Below are 26,493 nucleotides of genomic sequence, written 5' to 3'. Positions count from 1 at the left end.
CTCAAGGTGAGTGTTCTGCAGTGACTTGTAACGCAGACAGCTCCTGTTCGTGACCTGGACAGCCTGATGGATGTCTCAGGATGGATTACTATTATTATTATTACCATTACTATTATTATTGTTGTTAGTTTAATGAAAAGCAAATTCAAGGAACGTGGAGAAAGTTGGTAGCAGATTTCACACAAATTACACTAAAAGTAGCTGCCACATTAGAATATGAATTGGGTTTATTCTGTTTCCAGGAAGCAGAGTGGTATTTAAAAGTTGGCTGGGCAGGATAGAATTGCATGTCCCACCTGTCCTGTGTGTAGTTGTGTCCTTGCTCTGCCCTCTCCTGAGAATCACTTGCTTCATTCATTGCCAAGTACCTGAGTATGGATTAAAGTGTAGCAACCAAGGTGAGTGTCTGAGGCCACTGCCCAACTTTCTAGAGAAATAAATGAAGTGCATGATTAGGATGGAAGAGCTGACTGCTTTAGTTGAAGCTATTAAAGGCTTCCCTGCAAAATTGAGTTCTTTCCCCCCCCCCTTTTTTTTTTACCCCTGCCTCCTGTGTGGCATCAAAGAACTTGTTTGAACCAAACAGTGCTGCTGGATCTGCCTGGAATGCCTGAAATTCTCCAGGCTGATTTCCAGGAGCATTAATGTGGTTTGAATGAAGTTGCTTAAAAAGATGGATTCCTTGGAGAGTGTCTGTGGTAATTCCTAGGTGCACATTGCTCTTGAAGAAGGAATACTGGCCTTGAGCGCATGGCAGCATGGAGAATGTCTCACCTGCTCATCTCCAGCTGTGTGGACAAGGAGCAGGGAAGCAGAAGTGCCTGGGCAGCTGCTGTGAGAGCCTTGCAGTGTAAGCAGTTCCTTGTTCACCACTGAGGGTTGGTGCCTTGGGCAGGGATAGCAGGATGGGAGCCCAGCACTCCTGCACGGAGCTGATTTGCCTGCTGGATCTTATCACAGTCACAGAAGGGTTTGGGTTGGAAGGGACCTGAAAGATCAGACAGTTCCGGCCCCTCTGCCATGGACAGGGACACCTTTCCAACCAGACCAGGCTGCTCAGAGCCACGTCCAACCTGGCCTTGAACACTTGCACAGATGGGGCAGCCACAGCTCCTGTGGGCAACCTCTGTCTCACCACTGTCATAGTGATGGATTTTCTGGTGTTTCCAGAAATTTTATCTTTGCCTTTCTCCAGTAAAATTCACCTGTAAACTACAAAAGCATTGGGATGCTGGGATCTCATTCAGTGGCAGCTTCACCTCTGTAGTGGCACCACTGAGCACAGAGTTCTCTTTGCAGCTTAAAAACTGAACCGGTCTGGTTGTAAATGAGATGGGGAAATCTCTGGCCCGGCTGGGCTCCCAGAGCAGTGGTGTGTTTCCCTTAGAGAGGCAAATGCCACCCCTGCAGTTCCAGGGTCTGCCTTTGCTCTCACCCCAACCCTGCCTGTGCCTGGGTTGTTGGTGCTGGCTGGAGCTGGGCTCTCCCAATCCCAGTTTTTCCCCGTGGCTGTGGCCAGGCTGCAGGGCTGGCACTGCCACATGGGCTGTGGGGTGGCAGCTGCTGCTGGCACAGGCGGCCAGCCCTCCTGGGAGGGAGTGGCACTGCCACCACCTCCCTGCTGGCTCCCGGCCACGGTGGCAGCTCAGGGCTCGGCCCTGGCCCTGGCCCAGCTCCCCATCCTGCAGGGACAGCCAGCCTGGGAGTGCTGCCTCTGCCAGGGAGCCTCTGCCAGCTTGGAAAGCGATATTCTGTCCCTCAGGGCCTGGCAGCAGGAGGTGACAGCAGCTCCAGCCCCTGCTGCCAGGGCTAGAGAAGGTCACTGCTGGCTGGGACGCACAAGAGCAGCCAGGGGCTCTGGCCAGAGTCCCTGGTGTGGGGGTGTGGGGGCTTCCCTGTCCCTTTCCTGCTGCCGGTGACAGGCCAACCCCTGGTGCAGCTCCTGCCACCATCCCACAGCCTTTCCTGCAGCCATGCACATCCCTCTGCTCCCTGTGGCACTGGTGGGAAGCACAGCAGCAGCTGCCTGGCCCTGCAGAGCCAAACAGGCCTAAAGAGAGGGCTCAGTGCCCAGCCCTCCTCTGCTGCCAGCAGGGCCTGCCTGGGCAAGGGCAGGGTGCCAGGGCTCCCAAAATCTGAGGCAGCAGCAAGCAGAGCAGAGCAGGAGGGGCTCATGGCATTTCCTGGGGGCATTTACAGCAGAAACATGCTCGGGGGTGTCTGAGTGGGGCCATCCCAGAGGGCTGGGGCTGAGGCTGATGTCACAGGGCTGTGACAGAGCTGGCCGAGTGACAGGAGGTGTAAGGGTATCTGCTGCATGAGGCTGCCCTGAGCCCCGCTCCCCTGCCAGCAGAGGTTTCTGTGCTGACAGTGCCACTGGGCTCTCTCAGCAGAAAAAGCATCCTGGAAAATCCTCTGAGGAGCCTGAGGTGTGCATCAAACCGAGCAGAACTGTGGTACTGGTCCTTCCCCGTGCCAGAGATGGGCACACACCCCACACGCCTCTCAACACACTTGGGGTGTGTGGGTCCTGGCTGTGGCCACTGCTCTGCCCAGCCTGGCATGTGCCAGTCCCTTGCTAAGTCTAAGCCAGCTCAGGCCAGGCTCCTTTTGTGCACACAGCTGCTGCAAATCCCACTGACTTCCCCACTGTTTTGTAGCATGAAGTCATCCCCGTGTGGCCACACTTGTAGCCAACAGCCTGCTGTGCCCCAGCCACGATCCAGGGAGGGCTCGTGTGTGTGTGATGCTGTGCAAGGTGTGTGTCCCTGCCCACCACAGTGCTTGGGGGAGAGCCAGGCTTACCTCAGCCTGCAGTGCAGCGTCTGTGGAGCCTGGGAGGAGTGTCAGAGAGAATTCAGCTCCCTGCCCCCTGCCTGGGAGGAAATCAGCTGCAGGACTGGGGCCTGTGAAGCCCCTGCTGTGTGCAGCAGTGAGGGGTGGCTCTGATGGACAGCTCTGTCTGCAGAACAGATTCCCACCTGGGAATTTGCTCCCATTGCATTTTCCCTAACAGAACAAACCCTGCTCCTCTGGGTGTGCTTTGTGTGCTCACAGGGTGGATGGCACAGGAGGGACAGCTGGGATTGATGGGATCAGGATGGCAGCAGGATGCTGCTCAGCTGGAAGTGGGAGATGGCTCCTCTCACAGCTGCTGTGCTGCTGGTTGGATGCTCTGGCCTCTGCTCACTGTTTGCTTTTGCTGACCTATTTTCATCTGCTGTGCCCAGCACATGGCTGAAGAAGTTGGAAGCTGAGGCAGCTGCTCTTCCTGGGGATTTTTCTCTTGCTGAAAGGGCCATGAGTCACTGTCTCTGTCAGAGCATGAAATAGAATTTGCTTAACCCCGTGCTGGAGCCCAGAACTGGGTAGGTTTGCTTATGGTCTGCTTTGCTGCAAAAAAAAATTCCAAAACCCAGGAAGCTGTTCCTGGTGTGTGCTCAGGTTTGGGTCAGGCAAACCTTTGCTTCTATTTCTCAGTTTAAGAAGTAATCCAGTTCTCACCCTGTCCCTTCCCTGCAGTCAGCACCTGTGGACAAACTCCCTGAGCCAGCCAAGCCAGGTACAGCTCTCATCTTCTCTCAGTGCAGGTATCCCTGCAGGACCCTGTTTATTGGGGATTGGTGCACCTGAAGCCAAGCATGGCTCATCCAGAGCATCCTCCTGTCCTGTTGAAGCTGAGTGCACATGGGGCTGCTAATCCTTTCTGACAGGGAGGTCATCCCTGAGAGGCACCAGGGGCAGGCACGTGGGGCTGGGGGAGCTGTGCCAGCCTGGGGTGCCCTGAGCCCGGGGCTCCTCCATCTCTGAGCAGCTCCTCAGCCTTGACAGCCGCCCCTTCTCCCTCTGTCCTGCCTTCACCTTCCCTGGCTGCTGCTGCCTCTGAGAAGGTCACTGCCTCTGAAGCCTGGAGCCTTCTCCACCTCCAGTTTCACTTCCAGTACTGCCATGGTTCCTCTCCTCTTTGCTGGAACACTGCCAGGACCTGGCTGGGACTGGTCCTGTCCCCTCAGTGTCAGGTGACACGGGTGGCAAGAAGGACAAGCCTGGAGTGCACCTGTGGGTGTCTGCTGTGCAGGGCAGGGACAGAGCTGCTGTGAGGATGAAGCCCTTTCCCACCCAGCTGCTCTGTGCAGCAGCAGCCCAGGAGTCCAGCCTGGCAGTGGTGGCAGTGGGTGACATGGTGGCCCTGCAGCTGCCATGGCAGGCACGTGGCAGGGCACGAGTGGGCAGTGCTGCTCGTCAGGCAGCCAGCAAGGAGGGCCTGTGTCCTCAAGGAGGTGACATCGTGCTGTGACAGGGGCCTGGAGGGCTGCAGGACACTCCCAAAGTGACCAGGGGCAGGTTCAGCCTTCCTGCTGTACCACCCTGCTGCCCTGGGGCCACCACAGCTGTGTCTGCAGTCCCTCCAGCCACACTCTGTCCCCAGAGTGATGCCCACCAAACATGCTGAAGCTGTGGTGTCTATGTAGAATATACCATATATCTGTTTTTAATGAGATGGTATGGAACAGTTCATAAAAAAGAAAAAAAAATAAGAAAAACGGGTGCTTCCCACCCATTGTCCATAAAGCTCTGTGAGGAATGGCCTGTGCCCACCAGCTGGGAATGCCAGGCCCAGGGCAGGGCACAGCCAAGGGCAGTGCTGCTCCCAGGGACAAAGTGCCTGTTCCTTGGCTGCTTCTGCAATGAGGAGAGCAGGTCAGTCTCTTCGGGTGGCTCACACAAAACCCCTTTGCAGAGGTAAGTCCACATGCAGACAAGAACCTGGGTGCTGCCATAGCAGTGTTAGGAGCGGCCTCCTTGGCAGAGGAGCTGCAGCTCTCCAGCTGAGCTGTGCTGCCTCCCCCTGCCCAGCCCAGGCGAGGCTGCTGCCATTCAGCCTCGGTGCCGTGTCTCACCCCCAGGACCAGGACGTGCTGCTTCCACACCCGGGGTTCCAAACCCGGTGTCACCCTGAGGGACAGGCAGGTGCTGTCCCCTGCCCCTGCTGCTCTCCTGGAGCCAGCTCTGCCCCTCCGTGGGGGGCAGGCTGATGGGGAATGTTCTCCATGATGATCGCAGCAGCCCCGGCTGCGAGCGGGGTCTGGGATGTCCGAGCTGCTGTGCCCGGAGCCGCCCCTGCTGCTTCTCGCATCTCCTTTAGCCACGGCCTTCCGAGGAGCAGCAGCTCCCCCCGTGCTGGACCCTGTGCTGAAGGACACCTGGGGAAGTGGCCGAGGGTGTCCCAGAAGGACATGTCCCCCGTGTCCCCCGTGTCCCCTGCACGGCTCTGTCCCGCCGGCTCCGGGCAGCGTCACCGCAGCAGCAGCACCAGGGGCAGGAGCAGCAGCGCCGCACACACGGAGATCCCAGCGGCGCCCCCGCAGTCCTGGGCATTCTCCTGCGAGAGGGGAGACAAGGGGTCAGGGTCCCTGCTGCCAAGCCTGCCTGTGCCTTTGCAAGGGGGAGCAATGCCTGTGGCCGGGAGAGCACCCCAGGAGCCAAGGAAGGGACTGGTTTATCCCTGCTGGCCACAGCAGCCCTCCATGGGTAGGAAGGCACATGGCTCCTGGCTCCTAGCAGGTGTGTGTGTGTGTGTGTGCTCCTGACCCTGTGGCTTCCGAGCTCAAGCCCTTCCCAGGTGGTACAGAGCTGAAATCCTGCTAGGAAATCCTGGTGGAGCCCCCTCGGGGACTCACGGCTGTGCCTGGCCCCAGCCAGCAGTGACACACCCTATGCAAGGCTGCAAGAGGAGCATTTGTGCATTTTGGGCACCGCCAGCTGTCCCTCCCTGTCCCCAGTGTCCCGGGATACCTCAGGGTGGAAGGCGTGGCACGAGTCCGGCCGCCGGCGCAGCTTCTGGGAGCGCATCCGCTCGCACTTCACCGAGGCGTTGTGTGCGGGGCTGTTAAGGACTGGATGGATGGATGGATGGATGGATGGATGGATGGATGGATGGATGGATGGATGGATGGATGGATGGCACACACACCCCTGGGCCCCCAGGAAAGTTTGGCCAGGTGGAACTGCCCCAACCCAGGAGGATGAGGGGAGGGCGGGTCACCCTGCATGGGCTACAGACCTCCCCAAGCCAGGCCGTGCTCTCCATTCTCCACCCTTCTGCAATGGCAGCAGAAGGACAAACCCTATTTTCCACCCTGGCAAACATGGAGATGACAGGGCCTGTGGAGCTCTGCATCCCTGCTGGGCATGGAAGGATATATTTGACTTCTTTTGCATCCATTGGGACGGGTGGGAAGATGCTGCAATCGCAGACGGTGTCCGTGACCAGGAGCAGGAGGTTACTGCTGATGATCTGCTGTGCCACAAACATCCTGCAAGGGAAGAGCAGGTGAAAAAAAAAACACAGAGCAAAATGAAAAGTGAAAAAAACCACAACTCTCCAGAGCAGCTTCCCTGGCATTGCCTGAGCCACAGCAAAGAAATTGAAAGAAAAAAAGAGATCATTGGAAACAGGGTGCCAGCAGAAAGCAAAAGAGACCAGTGAGCAGATGTACACAGGGAGAAGTGCCACTGGCACTCCTTTTTGGCCTCCTTTCTGGCTCTGAACTGGCTCAAATCTTTAACTCCATGCTTGGCAAAAAGTCAAAATCAACCCAAGAACCCAACCAACCAGCCAAAACCAAGACAAGCTCTGCCCAGGTGGGGCAGCACATGACAGCAGATGACACCTGAGCAAAGCCTGGCTTCACCCAGAGGTATGTCAGTGCCTATTTAATGTATATTTGTGTGTGTGCTTGTACAGTGCAAGGGTGTCTCTATCCTGTGGTCCTGGGAGCAGCAGAGTTGTGCTAAATTTCAAGTTACTGGAGAGAGAAGTAGAGGAACCCAGTAACACTGTGGGCTACACTGGAGTGACAGGACTGACCAGCTGGGGTTTGTTTGGCAGGGAGCCAGCATGTCCCAGAGCCACTGGGCACAGGGAAGGCTGGGGACATCAGGCTCTGCATGCCTGCACTGGTGGCAGGGCTTCTGGAACAGAAATACAGCCTTGTGGGGATGTGCCCACTGCCCTGGCCAAGCTGACTGTGCTGGAGCAGTGCCCAGTGTCCCTGGTTATTCACCACCTGGCCTTGCTGCCTTCCAGCCTCCAGGCATTTGTGTGTCCCCTTTTAGAGGTGCTGAATGCCACACACAGCAGCTGACCATGTCCTTAGTGCTCCCTGACTAATGAGTGCCCTGGCAGCTTTGGCAAGCAGTCTTCACCCCCTGCACAGATTCAGCCAGCAGGACAGAGGTGCCCCATGCATCGATCCACAGGCCAATGCTTCTGCCCAGGATGGAGCACCCAGCCTAGCCCTGCTCCACCAGGAATGCCTGCGTGCCAGGCCCTGGCTGATGCTCCACAGAGCCTGTGGCAGGGGTGAGGGGTGTCTCTCCCAAATACCTGGATAAAAGATGCCCAAGATGCACCAGGGGCTGTAACTACAAAGAGCCAAGCAGGACACAGCCCCTGCTGCTCCATCCAGCACTGCTGAGGTGCTGCCTCCAGCAGGGGAGGGGCAGCTCCCAGGCTCTGTTTGCAGCACAGATCTGTGACCCACAGAGGTCACTCAGTTCCTCTGGATCTGCCCAGACATTAACAGAATACCTTGTTATCATCAAATCTGCAATCTCATCTGAAACAATGTTTGGCAAGGCCCTGGTTTTCCTAGAGCCATGCTGACTAGTGGAGGCTGTTTTTCTAAGCTTTAAGTCTTTCCTTCAGCTGATCCAATACTGAAGACTAGGTAGGATTGTTTTGTGGGCTTTTTTTAAGAAGGAATTTTAGTCAGATCTGTTTGGGAAAGCTGGATCAGTGGAAATTCATCTTTTGGTCACCTTTCCACACATGATTGCTGATAGCACTGTGCAACCACTGAAAACAGCCTCTTTTCACAATGCCTTTCCTGTTATTTTTCACTGTCCATTCACTTACACTGAAAATGGGTAATAAAAAAGTGGACTCTTGTTTTCAGTTCTTTCAGTCTAACACTTATTTTTTTCCCCCATCCCTGGTTTGTTTGTTTGGTTTTTTGGTGTTTTTGTTTTGTTTTATTTTGTTTCATTTTTGTTTGTTTGTGTTTTGGGGGTTTTTTGTGGTTTTTTTTTTTGGTTTTTTGTGTCGTTGTTGTTTTGGGGTGTTTTTTTTGTTTTTATAGAAATACAGGAAAGGGGGAAAAATTAAAAAGAAAAAGAAAGAAAAGGAAAGCCAAGAGTATTGCAAAAAGGGAAAGCCACAATAAACAGGCTTAGTGGCTTTCTAAGAAGAAAAGTTTTGCCAGTAACATGAAAGAACAGAACAAGTTCCTTTCTGAAATCTATGGAATGGAAAGATATATATATATTTAAATGCTGTTCTCTTTGTTCTCCAGCCACCTTTGCTTATTAACACTTTTTTTTTTTGTAAGACTCAGTACCCTGCTCTCTTCCCTTCTCTCTGTCCAGTGTGGCTCTGTGGCCAGAGCTGTGGCTGCCGTGGTGGCTGTGCCACTGTGACCCTTCTGATGCCGCTGTCACCCCCAGCTCCCTGGGACAATGTCCCCAGCTGGAAGGAAAGCTGTGGCTCTTACTTTTGGCAGTCTCCACAGTCGATGAGCCCGTTGGTCTCCTTGATGGCAGGCTCGTAGACGAACACGGGGTACTCGGTGTCGCAGGGCTGCAGCGTGTCGTGCTTCTTGTGCCTGTGAGCTGGGGGAACGAGACAGGGACACATGAGAGGGGCACAGGGACCTGTCCGCGCTAAATGGGGACATCCCAGACTCGGGGATGCACTCTGGAGCAGCAGCGACCCTCCCGAGGTGGCCGGAGCAGAAGAAGGGGAAGGAGATGCTGCAGGAGCAGCCGGGCAGTGATGCCTGCTCCCACTAGGTGGTGTGGGAAAACCAGCCTATGTGAAAGCGCCTCCAACATCGTCACATCGCCACCGCAGCGAGCCCGGACCCTGCCGTGCCCAAACTGCACCCGAGGGCCCGCAGTGGCCACAGCACCCACGGACCCCTGGCCAGGCAGGAAGGACATTCGGGCACAGTGTTCAAGTGCTCAAAGGAGCTCGGGGTGTCCTGCTGAACCAGCCGTGACAATGAAACCCCTCCTGCCCTAGCCAGCCCTGGTTCATTCATGCAGGTTTTAAACACTGAAAGCTGTGCCTGGGCTGGCCCTCTCCCTGTGTGCCTGTGCCCAGGGCTGCGCTCCCTGCGGTGGGGCTCCCATCAGTGCTGGTCCCTCCTGAGCCCACTGACATTTCCCACAGCAGGAAACTGGAAGAGCTCAATACGTGTCATGTTAAGAAGAAACCACCAGCAGCAAGCAGATCTGGCCTGAGAGCACAGGGAAACAGACGACAGCTCTCGGGACCAGCAGAGAGCCAGCTAATGAACAGCACCGGCTCCTGGAGGGAGCAGCTGCTCCATCACTCATCAGTCACACCCTGCAGGACTCCCAAACTAATCTGGGGATGAGGGGGAGCTGAACCACCTCACTCAGCCTCCCTCAAGAAGCAAGAGCATTCTTTCTAGGAGTTCAGCAAAATCTGTCTTGCCTGAAACTACTGCCTTGGGCCCTTTTGGCAATTATTTTCTGCAGTGGAAGGTAGCAAAGGCAGCTCCTGGCTGTGCAGGACACAGGGGACTGCTGCTGATGGAAATACAAAGCTGCGTTGCTAGGGCAGAGGTGGCTGCGGCTCAGCCAGCAGCAAGCACAAGCAATGGTTTCTACATCAGCTCTGAGCACAAAACCTCACTCTGCAGCCCCCCACCCACACAGCAGCCACGGGCAGGGCTCCTGGGGGGAACAGCAGGGAACAGCGTCCTCCTCACCTGGAGGGTGCCCAGTTTACCCCTTGCAGCAGAAGCGCTGAGGATTTATAGGAAAATGCAGCAATCTGGGTTTTAATCAGCAGATGTGTGGTGAGAGGCACGGAGAGGGCACCCGTGCTTGGATGGGTGATTTGCATCGCTGCTCAGAGCAATGGTCTCCTCTCCCCCGGCACTGCAGGCACCTCCCCGCCGAGCCCGCCGTCCAAACAACGTGCATTACACGAGGGAGAGAAAAACTGCGTGATTTCCTCTGATTTTTCTCTCCACCGTGGCAATCCAGCAACACAAGACATCCATTAAGAGCCAGGAACTGCAGCCCAATCTTGCCTCTAACGCCTGGCCCAGATGAATATGATGGGCACTCCAACCCCTCCCTGCAGTGCAGAGTCTCTGGTAATTGTACTTTGTGCTTTTCTTCAGGAGTCTCAAAAAGCAGCACTCAGGAGGCTTCAATCCTCCCAGACTATGGACCCACCTTTTGGTGAGGTTCATTTTGCACAGACTCAAAAGCACACAGAGCCTGACTGCAGCACAATGCCTCGTTCTGTATTCACCCTGGATTCACACTGAATTCATCAGCCCAGCTTGTCATTCCAGGGGCCGGCAGCACCTCTGCCACCAGCCAGGAGCTGTGTGCCTGTGCTCTGCCACCACTCCCTGTCCCTCTGTGCAAACCCCACCTGCAGAGGCAGGGAAAAGCCTCTCCCGTTCCTGCTGATGGAGAATGCCTCTGACTAGGACCTGTCCCAGGGACTGACAGCCCTGAGGAGATCTGGGATGAGCAGAACACCCTGTTTCTGAGGTGAATTTCAGACACTTCTGATGGGGCATGCAGAATATCCCCATTTATGCTGTAAGGAGAGAAGCTGCAAACACTTTCTGGCTCTGAGCAGCTGCAGGGCTGGTAAGTGTATTCTGGCCAGGAAAAGTCCCCAAACTAAGACTAAAGGAGTGTGAGAAACAGAGCAGCATTTCTTTCAGCCTCAATTCTCTGGACTGGGGGTTGGGGAAGCAGCTCCAAACCCTGAAGCAGGTGGCCAGGCTGGACTGCCCTTCTTGGGGACATGCTTGTGGCAAGTCCACACATTGATCCCTGAGCTGCAAGCCATCACTGTCCTGTTGAGCTGCCCCTGGATTTACAGCACTGCCCCTGCAGCACAGCTGTTGGCAATGGAATGTTCTTCTTGCTCAGAAGAATCACTGTGATGACCACAAAGGTGACCTCATAAAGCTGGGGCAAACCGCTTGCAAGAATTTAACATATGGCTCATGTCACGAGTGGCAAAGAGCCCTGACACATCAGGACCTCATTTTTCCCTGTCCCTGGTAAAGAGTGACATCCTTTACTAGCTCCTGTTATAATATCATATCCTTTACTAGCTTCCTGCTATAACATCATCAAAGCAGATGGAGTTCAAGCAATAGAAAGGACAGTGGTGTGAAGGACAGGGTGCAGGGAGGGCTGGATGAGACCATCAGCTTGGACAATGCAGAATGGAAGCTGATCTGAGGCCTCAGCCTCAGCCAGTGTTGGATGAGGGCTGTCAGAACCAGGCCCTGCAAAGAAAAAGTCAATTGAAGAGCCTGCATGAACCACACCCAGGTGTATTTTTAAACTGGCAGAAGTGGCCTGCACAGACTTTAAGGTTTTTTTGTTTGAGTTTTTTTTTTTTTTTGGCACACGCTTAATGAAAAGAAGCTGCTTTAAAATCTAACTCCTGCCCAGAGACAAGACCTATGACAGAGATTATGCTTAAGCCTACTGACACTTAATTTGCTGGGAAGCAATGCAGCTGCAGCAGCACTGAGAGGTTCAGAGAAGCCCAGTAGCATGTACATCATCAGCAAAGGGCTCAGGCTGAGCCTCTGCATGCACATACTGGACATCAAAATGTTATCAGCAGCCTCAGAGCCTGCTGGTCAGGGATTAGTAAACAGCCAGAGGAGCTGATAACAAATTGCAAACTTTATAGCAAAGAGTGAGTTAATTCCAGGCTGTCATTGCTACCATCTGCACTTCCAGAAAGACTTTTGTCAGACATTTGGCAACCAATCCTTCTGAGCAGCAAAAGCAGTTGCTGTGCCTTGTTATGAACTACAGAGCCCAGATTGTGAACTCTTTCCCACCAGCATAAATCATGCATTCAAGTCAGAGAATTTACTCTGGGACATGTGACAAAATCTGCCACTTAGTTACCACTATAAAACATAGAATTTAACCAAATATCTTGTAAAATATCTTCTGAGTACATTACCATGGAGTTAAAAAAAAAAAAAAAAAAAGAAACTTTTATGATCTATGGAATTCTAGAAATAGTTCTTTCTAGGCTGCATGCCTTGGCTGGAAGTATTTTTGGCTTAATTAAAAGCTTTCAAACCTGTGCTGATGTCCATAAAAGCAGAAGTCCTTATAAACACAGAGAGAAACTGAGATGCTGAGAGCAGAGAAAAGTCTGTGGCAGCAAACATATCTTCTCAGCACCTCTGAAAAGCAGATTTGTATGATGAGTGCAGTCTGAATACATCATGCCCATATTCCAACAGCAAGTCTCACCTTCCCAAAAAACAAGAGAACTTGGGAAGCAGAAATAGGCTCAGTGCTGCAGAGCCAGAGGTACACAGTCAGGCAAGGGGGAGCATTAGATCCCTGATCGTTAATTCCTCTGCACATAACCCGGAAAAAATGTGTGTGCTCAATTTCTCTCTCACAAAATGTCTCCTTCGCTTCATATTTTTCACATACACCAGCCTTGGCGTGCAGTCAAGAAAATGTTAACATCTCTGGCAAAAATCTACAGCCCCTTCTTAACAACATGTGCAATCCATTTTTTCCAGCCCCAATAGCATTCTTCCACCCTGCTACTCCCCCACACACATGGACACTCTTTTTTTTCATCTGCAGACACTCTCTCCTGCTCTTCCTCTTCTCCATCCAGTCAGACACATTCCAACTGTCTCTATTTCTCCATCTCTGTCTCACACATATGTCTTGCTGGGCAGAGAGCAAATTGGCAAACACAAGCTAGAAATGGAAGCAGGGAGATACAAACACAGCCACAGTCTGGACTCTGTCTTGGAGGAATTTCTAACTCGCCTGTAGGAGCGGATTTATGAGTTATCAGTTGAACCACTTGAAAGTCCTCCTGCATTATCCCAGAGCTGGGCTGGGATTTATCAGAAGGAGCTAAGCCATGGTGTGTGGAAAAGAAGACTTAAGTTACTTCTTAATAACTACAGTCTACACGACCTGTTTATTTTCCCCTGCAAGAAGGCACAGGTTGGTCTTTGGTTTGGGAATAGCAGCTGAAAAGAATGGGCCAGCTGGGAAGCACGGTGAAGGACACGCCATGGAACACAGGCCTCAGAGCAATGAGTGATGATGCTGTCTGTGACTGCAGCTCCCCAGGAGACTCATATGTTCCTTCTTTTATCAACTTCTCAGTGACAGACCTTCCATCACCAGCTCAGCCAGCTAAATGAGCAACAGCATCTCTTCTTTGCAGAGCAGGGAAACAGAGCCAGGCTCTGCCTTGGCCCTGTCACGCCTTCCTGCAAGTCCCCCACTGTACAAAGGGTGGAAAAAAGTCTTTCCTAGCCTAGGAATTTCTAGTTAATTCTATTTTTTTTTAACTATTAGGTGGTTCTACTTACAGTGATGGAAGACAGCCTTGGCTGGAGAAGTCCCATGACACACAGACACACAGTGATGATGGAGACACGTGACAGATTCACAGGATGGCAGTGACATGGAGACAGGAATTTGCACACAACAGTCATGGAGGTGATGTAGGAAAGAGATGAAGGAAGCACAAAAGGAAATGGTGATGAGTAGGACAGCAGTGACATCCCCCCTCCCTTTTTGCTCTCCTCAAGCACAGACTAAACCAGACTAAATCAGCCAGAGAACATGCACAGCAGGAATGCCACACCTGCCTGTTCCCTGAATGAGCAGCCTCTCCTGAACTGCACCTGCTCATCTGACTCTTCCTCACCAATTTCTGCATGGGGCCACTCCTGCTACCCTGATTTGTGTTACACAGCAGCCAGGGATGCTCAGGGGACAGATGCAGCTTCTACTGCCACCTCTTTGGAGGAGGAGAGTGGGACTTAAACAGCATCCCTGGACCTCCTTCTCTCTAGAGGGGAATTTTGCTTTCAAAAAATGACTGTTTCCCCATTATGCCAGGAGAATTCAGTGCAGAAGGATCCAGCCCCACAGCTGGCATGGAAGATACCACTGTCTCCACTACAGGCACCACTAGTGATCAATAATTAGCAAGGCTAATTACAGCCTGTGCTTGGCTGTGCAGAGCACACCTCCCCTTCCCCTTTGAGTCTCCTCAGGGCCATTCACATCCCCCCTGCCTGCAGGGGCTGGGATGGGGCTGCAGAGATTCCTGGGGTGTTTCCAGCAGGCAGCACTTCAGGCCAGACACTATTTCAAGCCAGACACAGCCCTCTGGTGCTGTGCAATACCATGTGCCATCATCTTCTCTCCTCCAGAGCAGGTCTAGTTAGTGGGTAAGAGAAGACCCTCTGTGTGTTATTAACAGGTTTCTGTCTGGCTTCCTGGGACCTCTGCTAGGCTCTGGAGAGCCGGCTGTTCCACCCCTGCTCTGCTCTGTCCTGTAGCAGACTGGAAGGCAGGATTTCCAACTGAAGTTTTTTGCAGCTGATGGCCTCTCTCATCCCCTGCACATAGGATAGGGGTTCTCAGAAAGAAGTGTCTCCCCTCTCCTCAGCAAATTACCCTGAGGAGAGCAAGCAGAGTGCTCTGAGCAGGACACACCTCACCCTGACCACCCTGGTGCTGTGGCAGCCTGGAATGGGGGGGCATGGGGGATCTGGAAGCTGCATTCCAGTGTCTGTGGAGGAAGGGGTGTGGGGCAGAGGGCAGGCTCCTTGCACAAGGCCAGGCTTCCCTGTGCAGTTTCTTCTGTCACCAGTGGCTGCAACACTCACGTGCTGTGGGGTGGCTGGACTCTTGTGTACTCACCATCTGCCAAGTTGTCTGAGTGCCAGAAGCTACTCATGTTAAACTCCAAAAGGAAGCTGTCAAAAGAGCAAGAACAGAGGATGCTTTTTCAGCAGCCTGGAAGGATGCAGGTGTCAGGGAGATGGCCCTGTTGCCCAGTGAGTATCAGTTCAAAAATGTTTACTACAAATTTCTGGCAGTGCAAGTCTGATTTTTTAGATTTTTAATTTTTTCCCCCCTCTCCACAGGCTAGAATGTAGCTCTGTATTGTAGGATCTGTACTGTGGAAGATCTGAATGGGCTTTTTCATGTGCGAGGGGCTTGTCAGTGAAGGAAGGAACAAGGATGGCAGCCCCTGAGGCTGGGAGGGGGTTCAGCCACGACAGGACCCACCTGAGGAGCAGGCATGATGGCCATCAGAAGCCCAGACTCTGGCTGCTTGGAGCCATGGAAACGTTCTGTAAAACCCTCAGAGCTGGACCTTTAGCACATCTCCCCTTTCGCACACCCTGCAAGCTGAGCAGTGGCACCTCCATCCCAATTTGAGCTTGAACTCTGCTTCAAGACCCCAGAAGTCTGAGGTGAACCCAAACCCAGAGCAGAGCCTCCCCTCTCTCCCCCTTTGCCTGGCACTCAGACCTGAGCTCTTGGCTTGCTGCCTTCAGCCCTGTCCCCCTGTGAGAGGAAGATGTGCATTCGCTCCTCACGGCCAAGAGGACTCGGCACCGAGGATCTGCACAGAGCCCCAGGAGACCCAAGTCCTATTTCTGACTCAGGCACTTTGTACTGAGTGATTTCAGGTAAACCCCAGCCCCTCTGTGGGCCTCTGCCTCTCAAAATGGCAATAGTAATAGCTTTCTGTCTCCCAGGAGCACAGTGCAGAGCTGAATGTCAGGAGAAGGCTGACAGCAACAGCAAAGCCTCACACAGGGGCTTCCACCTGCAGCTTTTCCAGCTCTTGCCCCTCCTGGTCTGAACCCCCCAAACACCCCCATCTTTTGGTACTCACATGAGGAAATCACTTATCAGCCACTTCACTGCAGCTACAAAGGCATAAATTGGCTGGAAAACAAAAGAAGAAATGAGAAATACCACAAGGAGCTGGTCAGAGAATTTATAATTGTCATGCAGGACCCCACGTTTTAGACCAAGTCCCTTCACTGATCAGAGCTCTTGAAGACAGGCTGGAAATACAAGGTCTGGGCATCACTGGAAAACGTTCAAAATCCATCAAAAGCCAGCAGAGCTGCCCTGCTACTAATAATACCTCCTCACCCCCTCCCCATGAGGGTCAGGGAGTTTATCAGGAATGTATGAAGGACTTTGAAGATGTAATTGCTTGATGATTTCTCTCCAGCGTGGATGACCTTCAGAGCTCAGAGCAGGAGAGAAACACAGCTAAATGGGACAGCACCAGTTTAGGATGCTTTTGTGTTCTGAGAGCAAGTGGTGTTTCTGGGACAAGTGACAGCACTGCCCAGGATTTAGTATTATCTGCCATTGATTGATTATGCTTAACTGTGCTTTCATCCAGCTTTTCCTCAAGATGGCATGACTTCTATCATCTTCTTGCTTTTCAGCTACAAATTGGAAATCCAGCATTATCCCAGGGACAATTCATCTGCAGAGGATACTGCTGCTTCTTTTCCTCATGGTAACCACGTCTAATTTTCATCTCCCCCTCTCATAATCATGCCCATGTCCTCAAACCCAAAACAGATGTGGCAGTCACGGGATGCAGGATAATGTTTCATTACTCCCATTATTGATGAATTCTCTTCAAGCAAAATAAATCAGAAAATAGTAAAATGTAGAGATGGCTGGCAATTTGACTGATTTTTATGTCTGTATATGAAAAACTGACTTTTCTTGATTTCTTCCTTTTCAAGGGTTTTGCTAAGAGGGGAAGATGAGAGATGGAGGCTGAATGCTCTCCTTTTTGTTTTGTTCCCAAGTCACCTCATTTTTGGCAGCTCATAGTTTGTGACATTTCTTTCAGTGATCAGGATTGGAGGATATAATCAAGAACTTATTTTCACTACAATCACCATGTGTTATCTAGCCAGCTCAAGTATAGCCATTGCAAACCAGGCATTGTTAAAGGTGCTATTGTTAAGAATGTTGTTAAAAGACAATATTTTGTTGGAAATTCTTTTACTGGAAAAAAATTACAATGCCACACTGTAAGGGAACTTCCTGCACTCCTCCCAGTATCTAAGGATCATAACAGTAATGAATAAATTCCTGTTTGGGGCTGTGTCAAGCAGTTTGAAGTGGCCTAAGTGTTGAGTAGTTACTTTGTTCTGCCTGTCTGAGGCAAGGTTAGGAAAGTGGAGTGGGATTGGAGTACGAGTTTGTATCAGCCTAAGAGAGGTTGCTTTTGGGTACTTCACTCTGCTAGTTTGTTCCCTGGGCTACCAGCATTCTCCCTCTCCTGCTCCAAGCTCACTCATCCTTCCCCAATGACTGCCAGTTTTCCCCAGATGTTCCCTGACACTTCAACTCTCCTTCCTGAGCTGAGTAAAACCACGCCCTGTAAAAGCATTCCTGTTCATTTCAGCTGCTAGCTGATTGCTTGGCTCCCAGGAGAACCTGCCATAGTTTAGCTCCTGTTCTTTCCTGGTCCTTCCAATTTTCAGTGAGATCCTACATGGCAACAGAGAGCCACATTGGAAACCAACACCAGTGGCCACCACAGCTTCAGGAATCTGCCTGAGGTGAGTTTGGACAGTGCCATCCTGAAAGCAGACATCTCCTGAAGTGTTTTGGGGAATGCTGGAGCTGCCCTGCAGGAGGAAGCCCAGCCAGGGAGGGCAGCATGGAGACAGCTACGTACGCTGAGCAGGGGCCGCGCGCCGCTGTGGTGGTGGTAGGGCACCTTGCACATGGCCTGGTAATCATACATGGTCACCCTGCAGGCAAAACACAACAGGCAAGCAGTCAAAAGCAAGCAATGCAACACCCATGGGACAGACATGTCAGCTTTTCCTCAAAAATGTCAGGTATGAAGTGTTTCCTGGATTCAGGAAAGCAGTGACCTGCTCACACGTGTCTTTGCTGTTTGGCCAGTGCTGGATCTTGCAGAGCAAGAAATACAGGCTCTGGATGAATGTAACTGGGTCAGCACAGGAGGAAATATGTCCCTAATTTCACACAGTGAGTAAAGCAAGCTATGAAGCAGAGGAATTATAATTGTAACTACCTCAGATCCCTCTAGTTCCTGCTTTCAAGCCACTGAAACTCTGAACTCTCTTTTGAGGGAGTGGAGTGAGGTGAACAGAATTTTTTTTAAGAGAGAGAGAAATGTGGTCAGCCAGCTGCAATGCTGCATCTGTGGGGCTCTCAGACAGCCACTTCCCAGAAAGGCTTTCCCAGTGGCAGGAGGAACTGAAGCACTTCCATACCCAAAATGCCAAGGAATGTCTCCCATAACATCTTGCCCTGCGAAAGACAGAGAAGCAGCTGCTCTCTGGCCACACAGAGGTTGGAAGTTTCTGTCTCTCTCTGTGTTTTGCAGCAGGTGGAAGAGCAAGAGATGAGGAGAAACAGTGTGTGTGCTGATGATGGCTGAGCCAGGCAGCAGATGGGGCAGGTAGCTAAAGGGGCTCTTGTGTCTGGATAAGAGAGCCACCAGCACCACCAGCATGTGCATTTTCCCTGCTCAAGTGCTTCTCAGAGGGACCAACATGCTCTGACCCACACAGCAGCAAAGAACAAGGAGCACAGTGTGGAGATCCCCCACTTACCGCCTGAACATGCCCATGTTTAGCAGCTGGGTCATCACTGAGCCATCCACTGCACCAAAAAATTTTCCAGTCTGCAAGCACAAAAAGGGAAAAACAGAACAAACTGTAAATTTTCCAAATGCTTGATGGCTCCAGCTGATCTAGCTTGTCTGGAGGCTGCAGTACACAAGGAGGGTTTTTGTAAGGAGGCAATGCTGAGCTTTGTCCTTTGGCTGGTTGGAAAGCTTGAGGGAGGACTTCCCTCAACACCAGCTGGGCATCCTGCACCATTCCTACCACGCTTGGAAAAGATTTAGCCCACATAAGTCCCTGTGGCTTGTCAGAAAAAGGCAGACTCTCAAGCTTCAGAGACTCAGGCATGCTGAATCATTGGAGGCCTGGACTCTCTAGTGGATTATTTGGAATCCATGTTCTCTGGAATGGCTGAGTCTTCCATCTGAGCCTCTCTGCTACCCATGGGCACTATGGTTTTGGAAATCTCTGCTCTCCTGCTGCCCTAGGTGAAATGACCCACCATGCACGAGTGTGATGTACAGATTTCCTTAGGTAGCAAATGCAATATTACAGCTCACTGCTGTGTGACTTCTGAGCAGGCAGTGGCCCGAACAACACAACACAAAGCCACCCATCCCTGTAGCTTACATACTGTGCACTGGCACAGCTAGAACTAAGTTGCATTTGGGGGGACAACAACCCCCAGTCCTGCTTGCATGCCTGAACTAAAGATAGGGCTTGTGGCCCTCTGGTTCCATGTGTGCCCTGGAGTCAAAAACCTCAAATAAGGACCCAATCTCAAAACTGCTAACTGCTGCTTTAGAGATTTCTTCAAACAAACAATTCTGGCCTTCCTGATTACTAAACCATGACAAATATATTGCAAAATGCTTCAAACCTGTCAAGTCCACTGCTTTGTTGACAGAGAAGTAAATGAAATATTTGTAAATAATAAAAGTGCAGATATGAGCTGCCCTCTGTTTTCCTGGCTCATGGGTCCTGACAGAGTAAATAGCTCCCATGTTTTATGGAAGCATTCACACAGTCTGGGATGTTTTGCTTTTCCACTGATAGGCTAGCAGTCATTTAGCATGTATTAGCAGATGACAGATGACTTCATTTATTTGAGTGGGACATTTCCACAAAAAAAGTGCAAACCCTTAGACAGATTTACCTAAGATCACATGGTAATCATCTAACAGTAGTGTTACATGGTTATGAGCTTCTTCCCAAAAGACTTTAGAAATCATTTCACTGCACAAATTGATGCATAACATCAGCTCCGCTTCGAGCATTTAGGCTGTAATCGTCTCAGACACTCCAATGTGCCTGAGCAAGCACTAACTTTTTTCACCTCCCTCGCTCTTTCAATCTGATTAGGGTGGTGGAGAGGCCAGCTGCTTCCATTTAATACCAGTCTGCAGACCCAGCAGGGAGATTTAACACAGTGCAAGCTGCAGGCAGTGGGGCAAGGAGAGGGGGCCACTGCAAGGCTGTAAATGAGGCCCATCCTGTCAAAAGATGTCTGGCTGAATTTCTCCATGCAGGACATCAATTGTATAGGTGTAAGAATGAGCAGCTATTAGTGCAAGTAAATATGGCCTGGGGAGCGTGTTCAGAAAGGCAGCAGCAAACTGGCCTCCAACACCAAACCAGACATTCAGAGCTTGCTGCTGTTTTAGGTACCCCATGCAGGCAGTAACACAGAAAAGCATCACTTGGCAGAAACCAAAGCTGTCCTGTACTGGAGCAATGTTTGTAAAGCAGCTCTCATTACATCCTGCTTCCTCCAGTGACTGCTGCTCTCCTAGACATCCCTCTGCTGTGTTTCTCCTAACTCCCATCTCTGGGCAAGTTTCCAGAGGCCCTTGCCATTTCAGAGGTTGACAGCAGAAAGCATTGCTCTGACATCCTGCATGACACAGGCTGTGTCACTCCCCCTGCAGCTGAGTGTGCACAGGCACATGTGCAGCAAAGACACGCAACCCAGAGCACACATGTGACTCAAAAGCTACATCACTGCTCACATGCACCCATGCTTTGCTGGCTCATTGAACAATTTACACTTTTTGTACACTCAGAAGCTGCAGACAAACAGGATCTGCCAAATCGCCCAGGCTTTGGGCAGGCAGGCAGCCTCCTCCCCCAGCATCTCTCAAACAGAGCCAGCTCTTGTCTCTCCACAAGCTCTGAGCTCTGGTGGCATCCTGGCCTTTTGGCTGCCTCTCTGCACCCTGCTCCTGGAGTCCCACCTGGGCAGAGCTTGCAGACATCCTCTGCAAAATGCCTCAGGCAGAAGGCAGCAATCCTAGAAAAAGAGGTTTAGTGAGAGAGGGAACATCTGGATGCAGCAGGAGGAGGGAGCTCAAGACCTGGGATCCACAGCTGTGCCTATGACTGGCAGTGAAAAACAGCTAAAAACTCAGGGGTGGCTGTGGGGCCATGGCTGCAAACATGACGGAAAAGGCAGAGCAGCCCCCCCTGCAGCACAGCCTGACCCTGCCACTTATTTCCCTTCCTCCCAGAGCACCTGGTCCTCACTCACTCCCTTCTCCTGGCTCTGTGTTTTAACTCTTTGCTCCCTCTGGGATGAGGCTGCATGGGGAGATTAGCTCGAATTAAGAGATTACCCATTCTTCCCCAAGTAATCCTGCAGGGAGCTTCCAACTTGTCACTCATTAAAATCCTGAGTCCCTTTTCCATGGTGGTTTCCAACTGCCAGTAAGCTTCCTGCTGCCTTCATGCAGAGGTTATTAGAGCCAATCCCTCCCCCTGATCCCCCATGCCAAGGTCAGAGCAGAGCAGAGCCTAAGCCTTACCCCCTTCACCCTGCTCTGATTTCCAGTGTGGTCACCCAGGGAAGGAGGTGCAGGCAGCAGGCAGCTCTGGCAGGCAGAAAAGCCAAAATACCCACAAAAGCCCAGGTACAGGATTTTTTTGGGGCATTTTAAAAATGGATGCCTTAAGGAAAGACTACAGGATGGGACAGGGAAGGCCACACAGCAGCAAGGGATCCATGCAGCAACATCCAGGTGGCATCTAGGACACCCAGGATATTGATTTAATGCTGTCTTGAATTCCCTGTAGGGTTTAATGGTGTGAGGACTCATGGTGTCACCAGGAGATAAAAACAGTAACTGGAACAGGATAAAGAAATCAGAAAAAAAAGCAGTAGTGAACTCTGGGAAGGTAAAAGCTGGAGGAGGACAGCTCTGGTGCTTGCCAAAATGCCTTATCTTGGAGGGATGTGGATAATATTTATAATTTACCCAAATCCACTATAATGCCATGTGTCTGCTAGTCAGATCTTTCAGAGATGAGCTTTGGAAAAATCTGTTTTCCATAAGATGCAGGAAAAAGTTTTGAGGCAGAGCCCAGGAGGCAGTGCTGAGGTCACACAGGTGACATGGTAGCTAAAGGGTGTAGCTGAGGGACACATGTCATAAGAGTCAGTAAAGTGTCTTTGAAAATGCCATGGGTATCAGAGGAGAAAGCAATTCCCAAGACCCCCAGCCCATCCCAAAAACTCAGTAGGGCCTGGCCACCCAGAGGGGGGAGCCAATGCAATTTTTATAGCATTTCTCCCCCTTAGTCTTCAAATTCTATTTGCATTTTTGGCTTTTGGCACACATCATTGAAGGGACACTTCTCCCAGACTGTTCAGTGTGCTGGGTAGGGCACTTTTCAATTTCTTACAGAAAAGAGGTTGGTTATCCCTTGCAATAAGCTCCCCTTGGTACCTGTCTTTATCCCCCCTGGTGCCTCTGTGTTGCTGATTGGTTTTGCTCTGTGACTCTCAGAATCTCAGCCTCACTGAACTCACTGTGCAGTGCCTGCAGAATGCACAGTCTCACCTTTTTCTTTTGCCAGCCCATTCTGAATATGCTAACCAACCCAAGTCCAGGTGGGAAACCATGGGACTCATAGAGCTGATGTTTTCCATCTGAATAGCCCTCTAAAAATTCTTCTTCTTTCTCTTCTGTCCCAGCTACTTTTAGATCAGTGTCCCTACTTCATGCTTCACTGTTTCACCATATTTTTGTAAGGGACTCTGTTCAAGGCTGAAGAGAACTGAAATTCTACAGGTTATCTAGTCTCCCTTATCTCCTGATTTTGCCACGCTATTAAAGAACTGTAGCTGATAAGTTTTCTTCCTTCTGGAAGCTGTGCTGCTGGTGCCAATCATCCACCAGGAGGTCTGTTACCTTAATTTCCATTTCCATGTGACCTATTTGTCTCATCTTGAAGAAAGTAATTTCTGGGAGTGGATCTGCTCCCTTTTGGAAATACCCAAACTGCATTTGTTAACACGAGTACAATGACAATTTTAATGAAACTCCATGATTCTGTCAGTAACAAAATCCCTTCATTTCCCACTTCTTCTCTAAGCCCACTTTTCCTATTGACTTATTGCTTTGTATTTTATGAGACTGTTCCCACACATCACTTTCTGATGTCCAGAACTATGGGGTTTAATTATTTTGAAAGAAGAAGCTCTGTGGTGAATTTATCAGAGAACAGAAAAGTGTAACTCAACAATGCAGTGGCTGGTAGTGTTGACTTTACCCAGCTGCACAGGATGTCACATCAAACTTGCATCCCTTCAGCTCCCTAGAAATGGCTGTGGAATCATACATCTTATTTCTATTCTGAGCCTTTTCCCTTGCTCCTTTCACCTTTGCAAGTTCAGTAAATTCTCCGATTCTACAGGCGTGTTCCTGTTTCCAATTTACTTAAATTATTTTGTCTTTGGTTTTTGCCTTTAGCATTTTGCTCTTACCATCCCTTCAGTTTGTTTCCTGAAGAACACCTTCTTTGACTTCAGAAGCACTCAAAAGTACTGCTCCCTTCCCTTCCCTTCCCTTCCCTTCCCTTCCCTTCCCTTCCCTTCCCTTCCCTTCCCTTCCCTTCCCTTCCCTTCCCTTCCCTTCCCTTCCCTTCCCTTCCCTTCCCTTCCCTTCCCTTCCCTTCCCTTCCCTTCCCTTCCCTTCCCTTCCCTTCCCTTCCCTTCCCTTCCCTTCCCTTCCCTTCCCTTCCCTTCCCTTCCCCTGTCTCAGCTCATCTTTCAATAGCATCTGTGCCAAGGGAACAGAGTCTAATTTCCTTTCTTCTGATCAAAAGATATTTTGACTAGTTCCTTCCTTATCTCTGCAAACTCCTTCCTCACCTAGGATGTGCTGTCACTCTGCTGGGAGCCTTCCCCCTCACTGTGCAGTTTAATTTAATTACACCCAGCCACCCTTATTACACAATTCAGCTTCATTTGTTTTAAGCAGCTCTGGTGGGTTATTCAGGAACAAGCAAACCCCACTCTCCTCCTTCTCTTATGCTCTCTTACCTCTTCAGGTATTTTGGAAACAAGTATAAAGCCATTGTTGTCAATGAGGAAGCAGTTCAGAATCTGCAGAGATGGAAGAGAAGCAATATTAAAGATGGTTTTTATGGCTGTTTGTGTTCAGGATGGAGCAGTGTGGGTTTGTGATGATGCCAACAGCCTTGGCATTTCCACATCAAGCCCCACAGCTCAGCTACCACGAGCTTTACACAATTCTTTTCCCTCTCTGCCTCCATTTTAAGGGATTGAACCCATGAGCTGTGACAGGTCTTGTCTCTAGCTGGGGCTCTGTGCAGGCCTGGCAGGCTGTGAGCCACACTTCAGGCAAGGCATCCTTCAGGAAGAGACAGGATAACTGTAGTGCTCTTCTCTTTAGTAATATGGTATCTAATACTTTCCATCTTCAGATGTCAGAGTTTTATAACCACTCACAAAATAACCCTCTCCCCACCACTGAGTATCAGTGCTGATTTACTTTTATTTTGCAAAGCAGGAAATAGAGGCACAGAGTTTAGATGAAAACCCTTTCCTGCAGGAAAAACTAGGAAGCAGAGAAAATCCTACTTGAATACACAACAAAAAATCTCTGGTGATCTCACTTTTCAGGGCAGAGGAGATCCTGTCTCACATATTCCTGATACCAAGGCTGAAGCAGTGGCATAAACACAAAGACAGTGTCCAGCATGCATGTCATGCTGCCAGACACTTTGTTTTTTGGAAGATCTGGGATGCCAGGGAGACAGATTTGAAGGAGATGGACTTTCACTGGCTGGAATCCCAATGTCTCTGCCTGGCCCAGCTGGGGGAAGACCTAAACTGCAGATTTGTCTCATTACTATGAGATCCTGTCCCCCAGCTGTGCAATCTCTTGTGAGGAGACAACAGGCACTGCCTTTTTTGGGGAGACAGATCTCCAAGGAGAAGGTGGTCAGTGACACCCACCACAGGTACAGAGAAGAAACTGAGGCAACTTACATCATCCTGACAGCTGAGTGGACAGGCACCATCAAAGCCACTGCACTGCAAAGGGAAAGCAGAGAATTAACCATGTTGTGAAGGAAACTTCCCAGTGTGACCATGCAGGAGCTGCTCTGGCAGTCACTCCCCCACCATCAGAAGCTTTCACTGCTGGGACTGAGGCAGCAGCAGCTACAGTGACCCCACAGATCTCTGACTCCCCACACACTCCACACTCACACAGCCAGACAAGTTTTCCTTGTTCAACTCCACGTTTCCCATAGCAGGCTCTCAGACATCAGAACATTAAATCAATTTATTAATGGTGCAGTAACACAGAAAGAGCTCAAGCCTGTGCCTCTGAGGAGGGGCCCCAAACAAAGGAAACTGAGCTTTTATACCCTCACAGCCCATGTGTGATCATCTGGGGTCAGCCTGCTGGGACATCTGCTCCTGCTGTGTCTCCAGGTGGCCGGACACCTGGCTGTCCCTCATGTCCCCGTGGTGCCCTTTGTTGTGCAAAGGGTCAGTGCCAGGTCACAGCCTTGCCTGGGGCTCCCAGAGCTCAGCCTGCAGCTGCAGCCAGAGCCACCTGCACTGAGTGCATCCCTCAGCACATGGCTCATCTTACTGTCCCCCCCTTGGGACTGCTGGGCTGAAGGTCTGCAGAACAGCATCCCAGAATTTCTGCAATTCCGCTGGCATTTCCACCAGGACAGGCTTGGCAGCACCCCCAGGTCAGCCACTCCAGCTCCCCGCCTCTGCCAGCACCATCCCTCTCCTGAGGGCTCAGATCCTGCACCTGCCACCCTGACATGTGCCCAGCAGGACCTGTGCACTCCAAGAAAGGGCAAAGGCAAAGGTTATTGTGCACCAGGGAGAAACCAGCATGCATTTCAGCATCTGTTAGTATCTGGACTAAGAGCATGGTATTTCAGATGAGGGTTCTTCTCAGGCAGGGATTCTTTTGTTGTTGTTGCTGTTGGTTTCTTTATTCTCCAGACAGCTAATGATAAAATAGGATGTGAATGGTGCACATGTAGCCCAAGGCAGCATCCACTTCTTTCATTTAGAATTTCTGCGTAGTGGACTTGACATGTGTTTCACAACACTGAACTGGGTGGGCACACCAGGGGTTAAGTGGTGAGTAACAAAGCCCTTCAGGTGCTTATTGATTTCATAATTGTTCAGAGTTTGCTGTGGCTGCATGTGTCTGTCTCTTTGTGTTATTTTTTAATTCTATTTCCTCCACTAGCAGAGGGAAGAAAGCTGACACAGTGTTGCCTTTTCTGTGCATGGAGTCCCCTTCCTGCCAGAGGTTTTCTGGGGTTGGGGAAGGACACTGACATAGCACACAGCCTGTCTGCTCTCAGCCTGCTACCCACTATTTCCTCAAAACCCTTAGACATAAAATCCAACCCCTTTTCTGGGTGATTCTCAGTAACAAGAGGTAAATTTGCCATTCTAGACCACAACAAGATCGCAACTTTCAGTTAGAATTTATTTCTCCCCTTGAGTTTTGCAAAACAAAACCAGTTTTCTGTCCCTCTGTTCAAATTCAGAGGAGATTTGGAGATGCCTGAGTTTGTTTCAAGTCCCACAGCTTTGCAATATCACATGCTCACACTCTGAATCCAGCTGGCTTTTTGAGATTCTAGGGATGATGGTTTAAAAAAAATTCCTTTA

The 26,493-nt window shown here is 50.8% G+C and overlaps 1 protein-coding gene across 1 annotated transcript in view; it reads right to left on the bottom strand.

Annotated features, from left to right (window-relative positions):
- Positions 1-5,296: 5,296 nt before the first annotated feature.
- The window catches only part of CACNA2D4 (calcium voltage-gated channel auxiliary subunit alpha2delta 4), a 119,443-nt gene continuing 98,246 nt past the window's right edge, over positions 5,297-26,493 (bottom strand). Inside the window, exons 30-40 of the mRNA XM_058804820.1 lie at positions 24,826-24,870; positions 23,854-23,916; positions 18,522-18,592; positions 17,612-17,687; positions 15,785-15,837; positions 14,797-14,852; positions 13,452-13,472; positions 8,556-8,673; positions 6,205-6,317; positions 5,797-5,879; positions 5,297-5,383 (exon numbers count right to left, since the gene is read on the bottom strand). Of these exons, the coding sequence (XP_058660803.1) occupies positions 5,297-5,383; positions 5,797-5,879; positions 6,205-6,317; positions 8,556-8,673; positions 13,452-13,472; positions 14,797-14,852; positions 15,785-15,837; positions 17,612-17,687; positions 18,522-18,592; positions 23,854-23,916; positions 24,826-24,870 (786 nt within the window). The remainder of the gene's footprint in view (positions 5,384-5,796; positions 5,880-6,204; positions 6,318-8,555; positions 8,674-13,451; positions 13,473-14,796; positions 14,853-15,784; positions 15,838-17,611; positions 17,688-18,521; positions 18,593-23,853; positions 23,917-24,825; positions 24,871-26,493) is intronic.

Source organism: Ammospiza caudacuta, chromosome 5 (genome assembly GCF_027887145.1).
Source record: "Ammospiza caudacuta isolate bAmmCau1 chromosome 5, bAmmCau1.pri, whole genome shotgun sequence".
NCBI lineage: Eukaryota > Metazoa > Chordata > Aves > Passeriformes > Passerellidae > Ammospiza > Ammospiza caudacuta.
This window is presented reverse-complemented; position numbering and strand designations above follow the sequence as displayed.